Below are 13,008 nucleotides of genomic sequence, written 5' to 3'. Positions count from 1 at the left end.
ATGCGTTTCATTGTCATTCATTGTGAATCCGACACAGTACCTGCTTATTAAAGTCTCAAAATGAAAACAAAAGGGGTTAAAAATGTTGCCCATCCACAGCTACCAGAAGTCCTGCGCCGTGCCTGTTCCTAAGCCCCATGCTGGACAAATATGGAGTGCCGATCCTAGGGGCGCACCAGCCCACAATCTTACAGCTTATCCCAAACACCAGCCCAGACGCCTAACGGCACCATTCTGCCTACTAGATCGCGAGGCCGAGCCCCGCGATTGCCTATCGGTGCACCTATCGGTTCCCATGTGATGCTAGCAACGCTCTCGACATACCGTCTCCGATGCCGGTCAGCGCTTGAACGATCAGAAGTCTGACTTGCCGACACGCTCAGCAGACTGCCTCAGTCGCCGGTCAGCGCTGACATCGCAGCAGGCCACCTGAGTCTGACTTGCCGACACGCTCAGCGGACTGCCTCAATCGCCGGTCAGCGCTGACATCGCAGCAGGCCACCTGAGTCGCTGACACATCTCCAGCTGTCCGTCCCTCAGCCGCCGGTCGGCGCTGACACGTTCAGCACCCCTCCCAGCGCGAGTATGATCAGCACCCAAAACGCTCCCCAGGCCACCACGAGCGTCGGTAGGCCGCAGTAGCCCACTGTCTTGGAGGCGGCAAAATCGCAGCGTCGGCGGCGACACTCTGCGCAGTGGCGGCGGGCGCGTGCGGCCACGAACGCGCAGACACACTGTACGGGGGCTGACACGGTGATCACCGACAGACGGGAGCCGCGGCCGGAGTCGGTCGGCGCCGGCGCCTGAGGCATCAGATGGCGGGGGGAGTGAGGACGGATTAGAAAGGTGGGGACGGGGAGGACGGATTAGAGAGGTAGAGAGGACGGATTAGATAGGCGGGGTTGAGAGAAATCAGGATTAGATGAGGCAGGGATGGAGGAGAAAGCAGTGGGGCGAGGCTAGGGAGGGGACAGACTCTCCTAGGACGGAATTAGAGGCAGGTGCCTGAGTAAGGCCGGGACAGAAACCAGTCAGAGACATGTGGTACCGGGGTAAGGGAAGGCGATTAGGGCGAAGTGAAAAAATAGGACCCACAAAGCAATCGTTCCCTCCTTGCAAAACTGACAACATCCGGTACGCAGAGGACTTCTAAAGACGCCGACTATTAAGTTTTAACATTTGACGGCATGAAGGAAACAGTAAACGGGCAGTCTCACAGCCAACGAATTGGTGTCCAGGGTCTCCGGGCAGGCGGGTGGTGCGGGCGGCGGCAGCGGCTCTGTCGGACCGTCCGGCTGCGGCTCCGGCTGCTGCGGCTCCGGTTCCGGCCCCGGTCCCGGCCCGATCGAGTCTGACGATGAGGACTGCGGGGAGCTGCTGAGGTCGACCGTCTGAGAGGGCCCCGTGTCCGCGGCGTCATCGACCACCGACGCCGCGCTGCCCTGGATAGCCGGCAGGATGATCACCGAGGTTCCCGTCGCTGCCGGAACGCAACCGTCGCACCGCCGGAATGAGGCCAGGTCGACACACATCAGAGGTGCTTACGAAGAGGGCAAAACGACAGGGCGACACACTGCTAACAGTAACTATAGTAACTAGTAACCAAGAGGGCAAAGGAAGTCGTCGCTATCCCGACACATTACTATCCTTACACGGACGTTGCCACAGAACAGACATACGTATTGAGCACGAAGGTGATCCGGCAGATCAAGAATCTACATATACCTATCTGATGCTGACCTACGCATGAGGAAATCGACGACAGGTATCCGCGACACAAGCCGTCCCCGGCGGTTGCGGAGGTCAGTTCTGCGGCTACTCACCCGGGGCCGTGCTGTGCCAGGAGGGGGCCGATACGATCAGCACCGGCACGGGACCCACGGGGCCGGGAGACACACCTCGGCGGTGGCCCCCGATCCAGTGGCGGGGAAAGCTCCAGCCGCGGCCCCGCCCGCCGGGCATGGCGGCTCTTCAGCGGTCCTCTTCTACTGAATCTTCAACTGATCACCGACGCTAACATTAAAAACAAATTATATAGAGTGGAATGGTGACAAAACAAGGAAAAGCTCCCCACCCAAGCCCATCCCACCCCGAAATCCCTAAACTCAAAAAACTGATCCTATGACTGATTGCCGAACATGCCGGAGGAGCATAATCGTCACGCACCAGAAATGGCAGTGCTTGATTTTTGCGTGAAGAAAGACACGTGCCGAGGGCTAACGCTATTCTTCAGAGTTCAGAGTGCAGGCAACCTTTGCTGCTGTTTTCAATGGAAATGATCCAAATTCATCCAGTCGTATCTATGCATCGTAGCTGCAGCTGCGCAGGGGCACAGTCTGCCAGCGCTGCATCTTAGAAGCATAAGCACTAGTGGTCTGTCGTATAGCTTGACTCTCGATAGAGATTCTTGGTCTATGAGATGTTTCGGAATAGGAACAGGTATAGTTTTCATAAAAGTTGATTTGATAGCCAACACTGACTTTCAAACGTTTATCGATGCAAAATTGTGCTTTGATTCCATTCGTCAAATTCTCGTCCATTTATGTCGCATATGAGGGGTCTGATCCGTCCCACTTATGAAAAATGAATATGATAAACATTTGTATTATCGCGTCACCCCGGTCTTGCAACTCCCCCCAAAACTCAAGAGCGGTCATCAGTAAACAATCAAGCACAGCACCTCAGTCGGACCTGATCGGGCCTCAGCCCGCCTCGGTGATCTCTGTGTTCGGTGGTGCCGCGGCGGCTTCAGTCGCAGTCTCCTGAACGGGCTGTGGCAGGCTGACCTCGCCCTCTCGTCTCAGTGTCTCCATTCGCCGCTTTTTGGGCGGCACGTAGCTCCCCAGGCCTGTGACGGAGCAGGGACAGGGAGGAGTCAGATCGTGGCACAAGCGGGTTAAGCTCGAGGAAGTGCCCACAATACAGACGGGACAGGCGAGAAAAGCTTATAAAGCGAGGTAGCTAAGGAGGACGTTAAGCGTAATGCAGCACTTATGGTGCGGTTCAAGATCGAAGAAGCTAAGCATCTGTAGTCGAGATCGTACTTATTTTTCATTTCACCGTAGCTGCTACCGAGATACCGCTAAAGGAACGCTTCCTGTCAATACAATATTAAAACTTTATGAACTGAGTACCACCATGATAGAAATTTCACACCAAAAATACGCAGACGGCGGCCAGACCCACGCCGGTTCTCCCTGTCGGCGCTGCCCCTCCCTCGACGGCGCGCCGGCACTCACCTCCAGCCCGCTCCGACTCTGCGATCGAATAGGGCTCGTCCTCCAGGGCCTTCATCCGTCGTTTGTGCACCTTGGTGCGGAAATGGTCGTCCAACGCCTTCTGATCGATAAAGTGCCGCCTGGGCGAAGAGCAGAGCAGGAGTTATAAACGAGAAAAGCCTGGTCAATGAGGTAAGTGCGGTATGGACAAAACGTTAGGTATTAGACGTCTTCTACAAAATCAAGGAAAATTCTATAAACTAGTGACTGCAATAGGAAAAGTGCAGCAGAACGACTTTTGAATGACAAGTAACAATCGAATATACTAGAAAACGACAATTAAAATACATTAATTATAAGTGAGCATCATGATTCCACGAACGATCGGTGAATTAAACGGACACACTTACGCGCAATGTACGCAGTAAAACTGAGCGAATCCAGGCTTCTCGAGATCGAGTTCCTGGTTAAGAAGCTTCTCTGCTTGCTTTGGCTCCAAGTCTTCATCTATCTGTAATTAAAAAAACGATGATGACTATATTTCGATTTTAGGGACGTCCGAACGGCGTTGTTCATCGGTTTCCACTGTCCAGCATAAACGAGAAAGCGGAACACTGTTAACATTTTTTAGTAACAAATGCAAAGCTGAAACCAACACGCTAAAATCTAGACTTCGTGGACAACTTAAACTTGTTATGTTACCCCGGTGACAGCGATGAGCAGTACCTACCGATATGAAGTAGGTAACGAAGAGCGCACAGCAGACCACTGGCACATTACCTGATCGAGGTCCTTAGTACGGCAGCGCAACCGCCATCGTTTCTTCAGATGTGTGTCTCCGTGATGAACCTTTCTGCGCCGCTGGGGGCCTGGCATGGTGGCGATGGGCAGAGTCTGAGGGCTGGCAATCTGTCAGAAACAGGATGCGAGTCATTTCCACCTTGTGTGCTGCTTCATGGCATGCCATTAACCTACCCTACCAAGCATCAGTGCCCAGCTCCCATGGATATATCAGTTATTTTACAGGAAAAACACGTGTAACGCCAAAATGTCAAACTTTGCGTTTTTGCCCTCTGGAGGCCAAACCGTTGACCTTGGGTCGAATCTGAGAACATCACTCAATAAGAGCTCTGAAAAAGCTATCGAATGAGCTTTTTTGTGGCCCTGTAGCTCTGTCGGTTCATGACTTATGGCGCAGATTTGTGAAAGCTGTCAAAATCGGGAACCAAAATTTGTGATAATTTAGCATCAGGTGACCTCCAGGTGACCTCATCGATGACCTGGTCAAAAAATGCTCTCCAAGATAATCTGGCGTGGCCAAATAACTACGTCCCCCCCCCTCCCCCAGGTCCCACCATGGCGAAGTTGGCTGAGAGGCCCACCTGGGTGCTGGCTAATAATCAAAATATCTAACAGCACTGATACACGAATACCTGCAATGTTCCAGAAAAATATCTCCCTAGTAGCTGCAGGCCTGCATTACATTCAGGTCCAATTATACTTCAAGAGGTTTCCTCACAAAATGTGCACTATTCACACGATGACATCACCAAAACGAAACATGTTACAGGTATTCTGCCCTGGTGACTATGGCCTGAACCGGATCAGGTCAACCAACTTAGCCCTCCCCGGACCTATCGGTTTTCTACATACGCGCCGGCTAAGGGGAGGGGGGGGGGGGCGGGTACGAACCCCCCCCCCCCCCCACGCCGTTTCGCCCATGGTGGAGCTAGCGCGGCGCGGAAAAAGAGCGTGTGAGCCATTACGAGACGCAGAGATTGATACCTACCCAATTTTAAAGTCCTAGGTCAACCGGTGACCTCTGAGGTCAGGTCAAGTGCCCCAAGGTACGGTTCCGTTTTTGGTGAATAACTTCGCAAAAAACGACCGCAATAACTTCGCAAAAAACGACCGCAGAGGCGCGATTTTGGCAGCATCGTGTTTGCCTCGCTCAGGCGCGTCGAATGATACTTTTTGTTTGGGTGAGGTCAACTTAGGATGTTGACCTCGGGTCACGGTCAGGTCAGCGCCCCAAGGTCACAAAATTGGTCGAAGGAGGTCATGTCGCATATCATTCGATTCGGTAGGTCTTCCTGAGTCCATTGGTGGCTTTCCCGACTCGCTAGCTCAATTTGATCAAATGACCTGACCTCATATGAACTTTAAGAAAAATCTGGAATATACAAGTTGTGGGACTCCTAATACTAGGTCCTACAAGTTTTATTTCCCTGTGAAAGCTCCTCTGGCAGTGAGGGTGTTGCGAAGTTGCGACCTCTGAAGACTATGCACTATGCAGAGGTTCACTTATGACATCATAGGTCAGTGACCCGAAAATGCAGTTAGTGTCAAAAGATCTGGCTTGAATCAAAGGTCAGGTATGCTAAGTTTCAGCTATCGCATGCGTGTTCAGAGCGATGGTGAAAAAACCCTATGGGGGAAGGCGGCACCCCCCTCGGCCGGCAAGGGTTAAGAAAAAGCTCAAATAGTTCACTTTCATGGAATAGTTCACTTTCACAAATATATTTTTTGCAATGAATTTATGGTTTTATGCTCAAAATGATCAGTAAAGAAAATGCAACTTTTTATGAAAAAATATTTGCCTTATTTTAATAATAATATAGGAAGAACTTTACAGTTCAGACAGGTTGTAAACTTTTCAGTTTACACTTTACACTTTACAGTGAATTGTTTACGTGTAAAAGAGGGGAATGGACCCCTGCAAAGCACACATTCAGCAAGGCACTTTTTTTTGGACGAGAAATGGAATATCTTTGCCCCGGGTGATCGTTGGGCCATAAAAGCTACTGATTTGTGCTTGTCTCAGCTCAACAGCTATTCAAGTCCAAAACCCCATGTTAATAGTGAGCTATTTCCTTTAAAAATGCATCTTATTTCAGCCAAATATTGAAAAAACAAAAATTACATGAAAGCGACAATGACAAGGGGATTGACAGGGGATTGGAATGGAAATGACAATTACAGTTATCAATAGTGGCAGAAACATCCAAAAATATGAAGTACGATAAAACAGGGTGTATGCCAAACCCTGCTGAGAAAAAAGAATCAATTTTTAGAAACCAAAAATATTAAAATTCAATAATTCTTACCTACCTATCTACCTTCCAAGCAAAAGTCACGTGGCGCACGTTTCTGGCTGCTTTGTGACAAACTGTGTTCAAAGGCGTAAATACAGCTAACAAATAGCGAGCCGCTGTTACCATGGCAACTTGCTTCCCACCTTAGCGGCGCCTCCAGAGTCCAGTGAGTTGATGTCCGCGAATCTGTGCCAATCAATTTCGTGAATCCCTCGATCACAAGGCTCGAATCGCTCGAAGCACCCCATAGCCATCGACATGTGCTGTCATCCTCGTAAGGGCATTTTGATTCTATCATATGGTTTATAAATGTCGTGCATCGTTACTTCTCACGTGCTACCGTAGCCGACGCCGTAACATAAAATTGGTGAAAACACTGTATTTCGGCTCCGGCACACACATTATTTACCGTAAGGCTATAAAGTACAGTTAGCATGGAGAACATTTCATACTTAACAACACAAAGCATTAAAGATATAAACAACACAGCGTCAAGAAAAACACTCCAGCCTGCTGTGAACTTGGCTGTGAACCACCCAAACTCACGGGCTCACGGGCTTCTGAGCACATCCATCCGAAATGAAATAAAATCGAATATGGATTCCATCAAGCATACGGTACGGCGATGCTCCTCCACTGCAGTAACAAACAGCCACTGACATGAGAGAACTATCGCGAAAGGACTCACAACACGACCACCAGTGACCACAGCTCGAATGTAGGCACGCACCTCGCCCATCCGCTGTCCAGAGAGTTGCACTGAACGCTCGCTAGTTTGGTCGTTGACTGGTAACCACCCTTATTCCACCGCGGACTACACTCATTGGACTGGTGTTGGTGACACCCACCGCCGGCCGAAGACCGTCCATAGTCAACTGCGGACCGTCTAGGACCAGCTGGAATACCCTACTCCAGTCTAGGGATCCCGTCTGGAGATCATCGTCCAAAACCACGCGGTAAAGGGATCGACGCTCATGCAAGGCGCGGCTTCTTGTCCGGCGGCGGTTTGGTCTTGGCTTCGGAGGCCTGCGAGGGCGCCGCGCTCGCCACCGACTCTGCACGCTCCACCTTGACCTCGCCGTCTGCGGAGAATAGGGGGAGATCGGTCAGTGGGCAGAGATATATCGGGGAGAGGGAGGGCAGCAGAGAGGACAGTCAGTAGGCAAAAATAGATCGGGGAGAGGGAGGGCAGTGGGGAGCTGGTCAGTGGGAGGGCAGCGGAGACACCTGTTAGTCACCTATGACGCCACGGTGCACGCATACTGTCAAGCGAAAGCACTACGGTGCGACACCAGAGCGTTTGGTAAAAAGAGCGCTGTACTGATATGGCCACTTATGCTTCGTCGCATACAAACGTCGAAATGAACGATCGAATTTTCTCCAGTAGGTATATCTATACAAGCGAGGAATAATAAAGCATTAAAAATGATAGAACATTTTTTACGAAAGTGGAGACGGTTAACGACAAATTTATTTCTAGAAACACTTTTATGCCAGCACAGTGTTCCTTCCCAAAATCTGTTCTAACGGCGTACTATGTCTCACCTGGGTTGGGCGGCGGCGGCTGGTTGGGCAGCTTCGGCGGGAACTTCCTGGCGAGGTCAGCCAGCAGCATGTCCACCCGCTGCGTCTGGAACAGTGAGCCCAGCTCCTTCTCCGTCTCACGCTTCCGCTTCTTCGTCTCTGGCTCCTGCGCGGTGTGAGACAGTCAGGTCAGATTCAGAGACGTTCGGCGCTAACAGGTCACGATTCGGTAACGTAATACTGATGGCTACATTAACAAGTAATTGTGTCATTGTGTAACAAAGGGATCGAACATAAAGCTGGTGTTCCAGCTACCTTCGCATCTCAAACTAAAATAACACACGCAAACCCTTACCTGGCCATTCTGAGATTTGAACTCAAACGTGTAGCCCTTTGAAGGGTGGTACCGGGCGTACGACCGTGCTTCTTTGAAAGCCTCCTGCAGGTGGTTGATGGACGATGTCTGTCGAATGAACCGAGCAGAGTCACGCATCGACACAGCCCAATGGTGATAGAGATTACAGCTCCCGGTGATATCCGGTATCCAGGCTCCAGTTCCCGACATATTTAGACGCTCAAATTGTATTACGCCAAATATGCTAAATGCATTTTCCAATCATTGAAGATAACCGATTTAGCATGGAGGGCGTTGATGATTCAGTTCACATCAGTTCAACGTCAAGCACATTGATAAGCACTAGACCTGTGCGAGCCGAATACAGGCCATTGCCTTACGCTCGTTACCTGGCGTTGAAGGCGCGGACCAAAAAAGCTGCGCCCTCCGCCAACAAGTAACCCCTCAACCGACCCTGTCTGCGAGCCAGCCACGCTCTGTCATTACTTATCAACCAGCCTTGACACGCCCGGACAGCTGATCCCCCCGTGACGACGTGACCGGTCCGACTCACCAGCCGGGAGTTGATGACGGATCCCAGGTCGGGCACCTGGTACACCTTCCCGGCGATGACGTAGTAGTCGGCCAGTGGCGTCACCTGGTTCGGCGAGTGCCGGTGCTCCTTCCTGATGACGTACAGAATCGGCTCCTGCACGTGCAGCAGCGTGTACTCGAGGCCCACCAGGTTACTGCCAGCGAATGGGAACCGTTAGAAAGTGGGAACAAGTCTGCCGTCTGGTCAATAGCCAGGACCAAGGCCGGCGGCCATCCGCCAGTGTAAACACTGACAAAGACAGCACATGCTAACTCTGGAACGAATTACGATGGTCTGGCGTGAAACAAATCAGATCACCATCCCAGATGGACCAGTGTCAGCTCAAAACTTGTCTCTTACTGAAGATGGTCGGGGTTGATACGCTGCATCTTGATGACCTCATTATTGCATGTGCGGTCGTAGAATGGGTTGGTGCGCTCAGCAAAGTAATCCATGACGTTGTTGGCACTGAGGATCGGTATCCACGTGCTGTCATGCCAGGATGTCCCCAGAGCATCTGTCAAAGGAACAAACAAACAAGTCATTTCAAATGTAGGTGGTAGCAACTGGTAACCCTTCACAAGAAGACTAAAAACATAGAGTTTTAAAATAGCATACTCTTGCTATTGATTTATACTTCTATAGCAAAATAGATAATAGGTTAACAAGTTGTCTAGAAAACAACATTACCGACCAGTTATTGCCACCACTCAGCAGTGCTTATGCGCAGACACTTGTTTGTTTGTCCATTCATGATTTATGGCAGTGGTTGGCAGGTCTTCCGGGGTCGTGCCCCTTTTTTGCCAGTCAGGCAGTGCAATTAACCCCACCTACCAGGCCCAATTACTGGCAACCTAGTTTATCGAAATTCCATACCTTCCCGTTCCATAACTACATAATTGCATGCCTTCTCAGAGGCCCTCATTACCCCCCCCCCCCCCCGCTGAAGGGCTCCATTTACCCCCAAAGGGGGCATGCCCCACCATCTGCCAACCCCTGATGTGAGTGGCAACTACAATGGAAATATTTTACCCAGCATCCACATTTCACCATCAGCCAGTAGCTGCTAACAAAATATAACATTCTTACCACGCTGATCCACCATGACTGGAAGTTGATTGGCACTTTATCTGCTGTCTAAATGGCTGAAAAAGATAGGTGATCAGAAACAGCAATGGTGCACTCAACCAGTTCATCATCTAGATGCCCACTGGCACAGACCAGAAAAGCAACTCATTCTAAGTAGCTTGACCAGAATAGACTGGAATATATTGTAAGTGACCTTCAATATAAAAAAGTAAAAATGGTTGACTGGGTCGCAGTGGGCCCGCATAGCAGGAGCAGTATCTCACTGTGAGACAGTACCACAGGCCCACCTAATTATGTCAATGTACATTGTACAGGTCTCACGGATTTTAGTGGTAGGTTTTGCACCTAGAAAATTTAGTGTACTTCAGGCTATATCTTCGTCGTCTTAAGGTTTTAAGTGTTGAGGACGCGAATGCGATCGACTTGTTGGTTCTCAAGCCGGCCACGATCGTGTAAAATGGCTTCATCGTAGATCTATTAGTTTCTGAGATATAATCGGAAATGTAAAAGTGCAAAACATACCGCTTAATCTCGCTACAGCCGTACCTTCAGTAAATAGGGAGGTAAGCAAGACATAGTTTGGCCGGAACATGTCATGATCATGTGCAAAAATTAACTGTACAATATATTCTATGCAGACATAGGCGTGCTTCAATGATTTCCTACCTATCCAATTCAATTATCCAATTGAATATCCAATTAAATTTACAAAGACACCTTTATCAGAATCAATACTGCGGTGTCCTTTCCCAACCTGAGTCGGCAATAAACCGATCCAAGACTCATGTAAAAATGATCCGGGATAAAAAGTTTAACTATTTCAGAATAAAACTAAATATTCTTTAAATCCTAACTAACTACCTACGAACATAATGATACAGTGTCCCAAAATAATATTTTTGCTTGGGTGTCAGAGGGGAAAATTGCTGACCAAAAAAAGGATGAGAGTGAAAAATTGTCGGTCAGGTAAGGCCCAAAAAGAATGGGAAATGATCAATAACATTAATTCATCTACAATTTGTGACAGATTAAAAACAACCACTCACGCAGTTGCTCCTTCTCGGTGGAATTGGGAGTGGAAAATTGGGCTTGAAAACTGGAGGTGAGAGTGGAAAATGATTTTCATTTGGATGTCGTTTCCACCCACATCTACAAATTTTCGGACACTGTAATGATAAGAAAAATCTCACCATCAGCCATCTCACACATTTTTTTCGGAGAAGTGGTAGACGCCGACTTTACTTATCAGCTTGAGGTATTCGATAGTCAAATTATGCAAGGAAATCTGCAGCGTATCCAAGGAGATCCAAAATCAAAACTTGATTTCGCGAGCGAACTGCTTGGTTAATTTTGCTGACTATTTTTACGAGCAGAATTTGATGCGGCAATCATACGCCGCAGACGCGCAGTTTATGCACACAAAGTATAAAGGTATCAATCACGAATTTAAAATTCTAGCGCGGTGATGTTAAATTATCTCATTGCAGGGTCCCTTCAAGATCGATACCCTTCAAATTACCATGACATTTGCATACTTGACGCTGTAACTTGTGCTTGGACGGACATGATTGACTCAAGCAGCTTCATCCTACTCCCTGCTTGACTGCTATCCTGAGTGAAAAGTAGAGCCGAACCGAGAGGTGATAACGCTTCATCTCGGAGTCGGACTCTGCATTGATCGGTTCATTGCCCAAAACAACACACTAGGCTGGGCAAACCATGGCACACCATCCTGGCACCGGGCCATGACTCGGAAGCGAAAGGATTAACCCCTTCGCGGCATTGGCTGTCCGTGTCTGTGGCACTGGCCTGGACCCCGGCAAGACGATATAATTTTCTTTGAGGCCATTTACACAGGAACATTCACGGAAGAGCACCAGTTGCCGTCGGGCCTCATCCTCGAACCTTCTCGTGCAGGCAACCTTTACGACATACCAAGAGCATGCCTCGAGCGATGCACTTCAGTAAAAGTGCCTGTAAATGACAGAGCATGAGCTTTGTCAATGAACCCGCTTTACCCATTTTGTTTTATGGTCTTGGTTTTATCCCTCGGAATTCATTACCAAAACCCAACCAAACAACACAACCAAATATCGTGATAATTGGCTGACGAACAAGCTCATAAAACAGCTAGAACCGTAGCCACGAGAGCAAGAACAAGAATATTGAAAATATCTCCGTGACTTCGGAACCTTCAACCTCCGATTTCTTCCGCCACGTGTTTACGTCGAAACTAAGCCTGAAGCCTGGGAAGTCGACAAATCGCGTCATGCCACTGGAGGACGCTGAGGCGCTGAGCGCCGAGTCCGGCTACCTACAGGAGAAGCTCGGCGTGGCGCTGACCTGCGGTCTAGCAGAGGTGAGTGCTCGGCGTGGCACTGATAAACGAACTGGAGGGCGGGGGGATCGGACCGTGCCAGGTTAACTTACAGCAGTAAACCCGGCACATGACATGCCGGGTTAAGCCCTCTTCGTAATGTCCTGAACTCCTTAGCCTCTGTAGTCTGTGCGGGCAGTGCAACTGCAAACTCCGTCTCTTGATAACTTAAAACGAGACATTGTTACCACCCAGCTTCCATACCTCAGTCCTCAGCGCCCACAAACCCCCCTCCCCGTCCACAAACTAAACGTTCACAAACTCAAACAAACTCCTCAACGTTCACAAACTCCTCTCCACCATCCGGTCGCCCTGGCTCCACCCATCTATCCGTCTACCGTCACAGGTCTGCCGCCGCCGGCCCAGCGACCCGATCCAGTTTCTGGCGCAGTGGCTGCTGCGGTTCCGGCACTTCTCGCAGGAGGCGCTCGACCTGGAGCTGGCCGAGCTGCAGCGCGCCGAGGAGCAGCAGCGGCTCGCCCAGTACGAGTACACGGCGCTGATGCAGCGCCGCGCCGCCGAGGAGGCAGAGGACAACGCGTGATTTAGCGACCGCGCAAGGTCCCACCGTCTGACCGGTCGGCGACCGGGCAGGGCCACTTTTCTGACCGGCCGGTGTGCGGACAGGGTTCACATAGTCCGTGCGATGATCAGCTACGAAGAATGACGATTCCCGAACCAGTGCGACGGTCAGATTGGTGAAGTGGGCTCGGAAAATGCCCATCCATGTAGCATCTTCCTCGAAACCCAAATATCGCAATATAATGTAAACAAAG

The 13,008-nt window shown here is 50.0% G+C and overlaps 4 protein-coding genes across 10 annotated transcripts; 1 reads left to right on the top strand and 3 right to left on the bottom strand.

The window, feature by feature from the left end:
- Position 1: 1 nt before the first annotated feature.
- Positions 2 to 2,178, bottom strand: LOC122368532 (vegetative cell wall protein gp1-like). The gene is made up of 3 exons (XM_043342538.1): positions 1,824 to 2,178; positions 1,218 to 1,480; positions 2 to 803 (listed from the first exon to the last, which is right to left on the bottom strand). Exons 1-3 carry the CDS (start codon positions 1,960 to 1,962, stop codon positions 537 to 539), a joined length of 669 nt encoding a protein of 222 aa, XP_043198473.1. The 5' UTR covers positions 1,963 to 2,178; the 3' UTR covers positions 2 to 536.
- A 410-nt stretch (positions 2,179 to 2,588) lies between these two features.
- On the bottom strand, positions 2,589 to 6,414 carry LOC122368527 (zinc finger protein 593 homolog). Of its 4 annotated transcripts, none has more exons than XM_043342519.1 (5): positions 6,330 to 6,414; positions 3,999 to 4,127; positions 3,629 to 3,729; positions 3,240 to 3,358; positions 2,589 to 2,848 (listed from the first exon to the last, which is right to left on the bottom strand). In XM_043342519.1, exons 2-5 carry the CDS (start codon positions 4,092 to 4,094, stop codon positions 2,703 to 2,705), a joined length of 462 nt encoding a protein of 153 aa, XP_043198454.1. In that variant the 5' UTR covers positions 4,095 to 4,127; positions 6,330 to 6,414; the 3' UTR covers positions 2,589 to 2,702. The 4 variants fall into 4 exon arrangements, with proteins under 4 accessions (XP_043198454.1, XP_043198453.1, XP_043198455.1 ...); XM_043342518.1 differs by having other exon boundaries at positions 6,338 to 6,365; XM_043342520.1 differs by having other exon boundaries at positions 6,326 to 6,348.
- A 263-nt stretch (positions 6,415 to 6,677) lies between these two features.
- Positions 6,678 to 11,201, bottom strand: LOC122368523 (mediator of RNA polymerase II transcription subunit 6-like). Of its 4 annotated transcripts, none has more exons than XM_043342513.1 (7): positions 11,061 to 11,201; positions 9,856 to 9,911; positions 9,127 to 9,283; positions 8,746 to 8,920; positions 8,193 to 8,300; positions 7,859 to 8,003; positions 6,678 to 7,395 (listed from the first exon to the last, which is right to left on the bottom strand). In XM_043342513.1, the coding sequence occupies exons 2-7, from the start codon at positions 9,869 to 9,871 to the stop codon at positions 7,286 to 7,288; spliced, it is 711 nt and encodes a 236-aa protein (XP_043198448.1). In that variant the 5' UTR covers positions 9,872 to 9,911; positions 11,061 to 11,201; the 3' UTR covers positions 6,678 to 7,285. The 4 variants fall into 4 exon arrangements, with proteins under 4 accessions (XP_043198448.1, XP_043198447.1, XP_043198449.1 ...); XM_043342512.1 differs by having other exon boundaries at positions 11,046 to 11,184; XM_043342514.1 differs by lacking the exon at positions 11,061 to 11,201 and adding an exon at positions 10,902 to 11,056.
- LOC122368525 (DPY30 domain-containing protein 1-like) lies at positions 11,194 to 13,008 on the top strand. Its single transcript, XM_043342516.1, has 2 exons — positions 11,194 to 12,214; positions 12,579 to 13,008. The coding sequence occupies exons 1-2, from the start codon at positions 12,125 to 12,127 to the stop codon at positions 12,774 to 12,776; spliced, it is 288 nt and encodes a 95-aa protein (XP_043198451.1). The 5' UTR covers positions 11,194 to 12,124; the 3' UTR covers positions 12,777 to 13,008.

Source organism: Amphibalanus amphitrite, unplaced genomic scaffold (genome assembly GCF_019059575.1).
Source record: "Amphibalanus amphitrite isolate SeventyFive unplaced genomic scaffold, NRLGWU_Aamphi_draft 000955F_arrow, whole genome shotgun sequence".
NCBI classification, from domain to species: domain Eukaryota; kingdom Metazoa; phylum Arthropoda; class Thecostraca; order Balanomorpha; family Balanidae; genus Amphibalanus; species Amphibalanus amphitrite.
Note: the sequence above shows the minus strand (reverse complement) of the source record. Positions and strands in the feature narration are given on the sequence as shown.

Excerpts from the sequence above, each read along its gene's own strand:
- LOC122368532 (XM_043342538.1), bottom strand. The coding sequence starts at position 1,962 with ATGCCCGGCGGGCGGGGCCGCGGCTGGAGCTTTCCCCGCCACTGGATC. Across the intron at positions 1,481-1,823 it reads CTGGCACAGCACGGCCCCGG|CGACGGGAACCTCGGTGATC; the intron begins GTGAGTAGCCGC and ends GCGTTCCGGCAG. Across the intron at positions 804-1,217 it reads TGGACACCAATTCGTTGGCT|GCGCCGGCGCCGACCGACTC; the intron begins GTGAGACTGCCC and ends CTGATGCCTCAG.
- LOC122368527 (XM_043342519.1), bottom strand. The coding sequence starts at position 4,094 with ATGCCAGGCCCCCAGCGGCGCAGAAAGGTTCATCACGGAGACACACAT. Across the intron at positions 3,359-3,628 it reads TTTTACTGCGTACATTGCGC|GCGGCACTTTATCGATCAGA; the intron begins GTAAGTGTGTCC and ends CTCTTCGCCCAG. Across the intron at positions 2,849-3,239 it reads AGAGTCGGAGCGGGCTGGAG|GCCTGGGGAGCTACGTGCCG; the intron begins GTGAGTGCCGGC and ends GCTCCGTCACAG.
- LOC122368523 (XM_043342513.1), bottom strand. Across the intron at positions 8,301-8,745 it reads CCGTCATCAACTCCCGGCTG|ACATCGTCCATCAACCACCT; the intron begins GTGAGTCGGACC and ends TTCATTCGACAG. Across the intron at positions 8,004-8,192 it reads TCAAATCTCAGAATGGCCAG|GAGCCAGAGACGAAGAAGCG; the intron begins GTAAGGGTTTGC and ends CACACCGCGCAG.
- LOC122368525 (XM_043342516.1), top strand. The coding sequence starts at position 12,125 with ATGCCACTGGAGGACGCTGAGGCGCTGAGCGCCGAGTCCGGCTACCTA. Across the intron at positions 12,215-12,578 it reads TGACCTGCGGTCTAGCAGAG|GTCTGCCGCCGCCGGCCCAG; the intron begins GTGAGTGCTCGG and ends CTACCGTCACAG.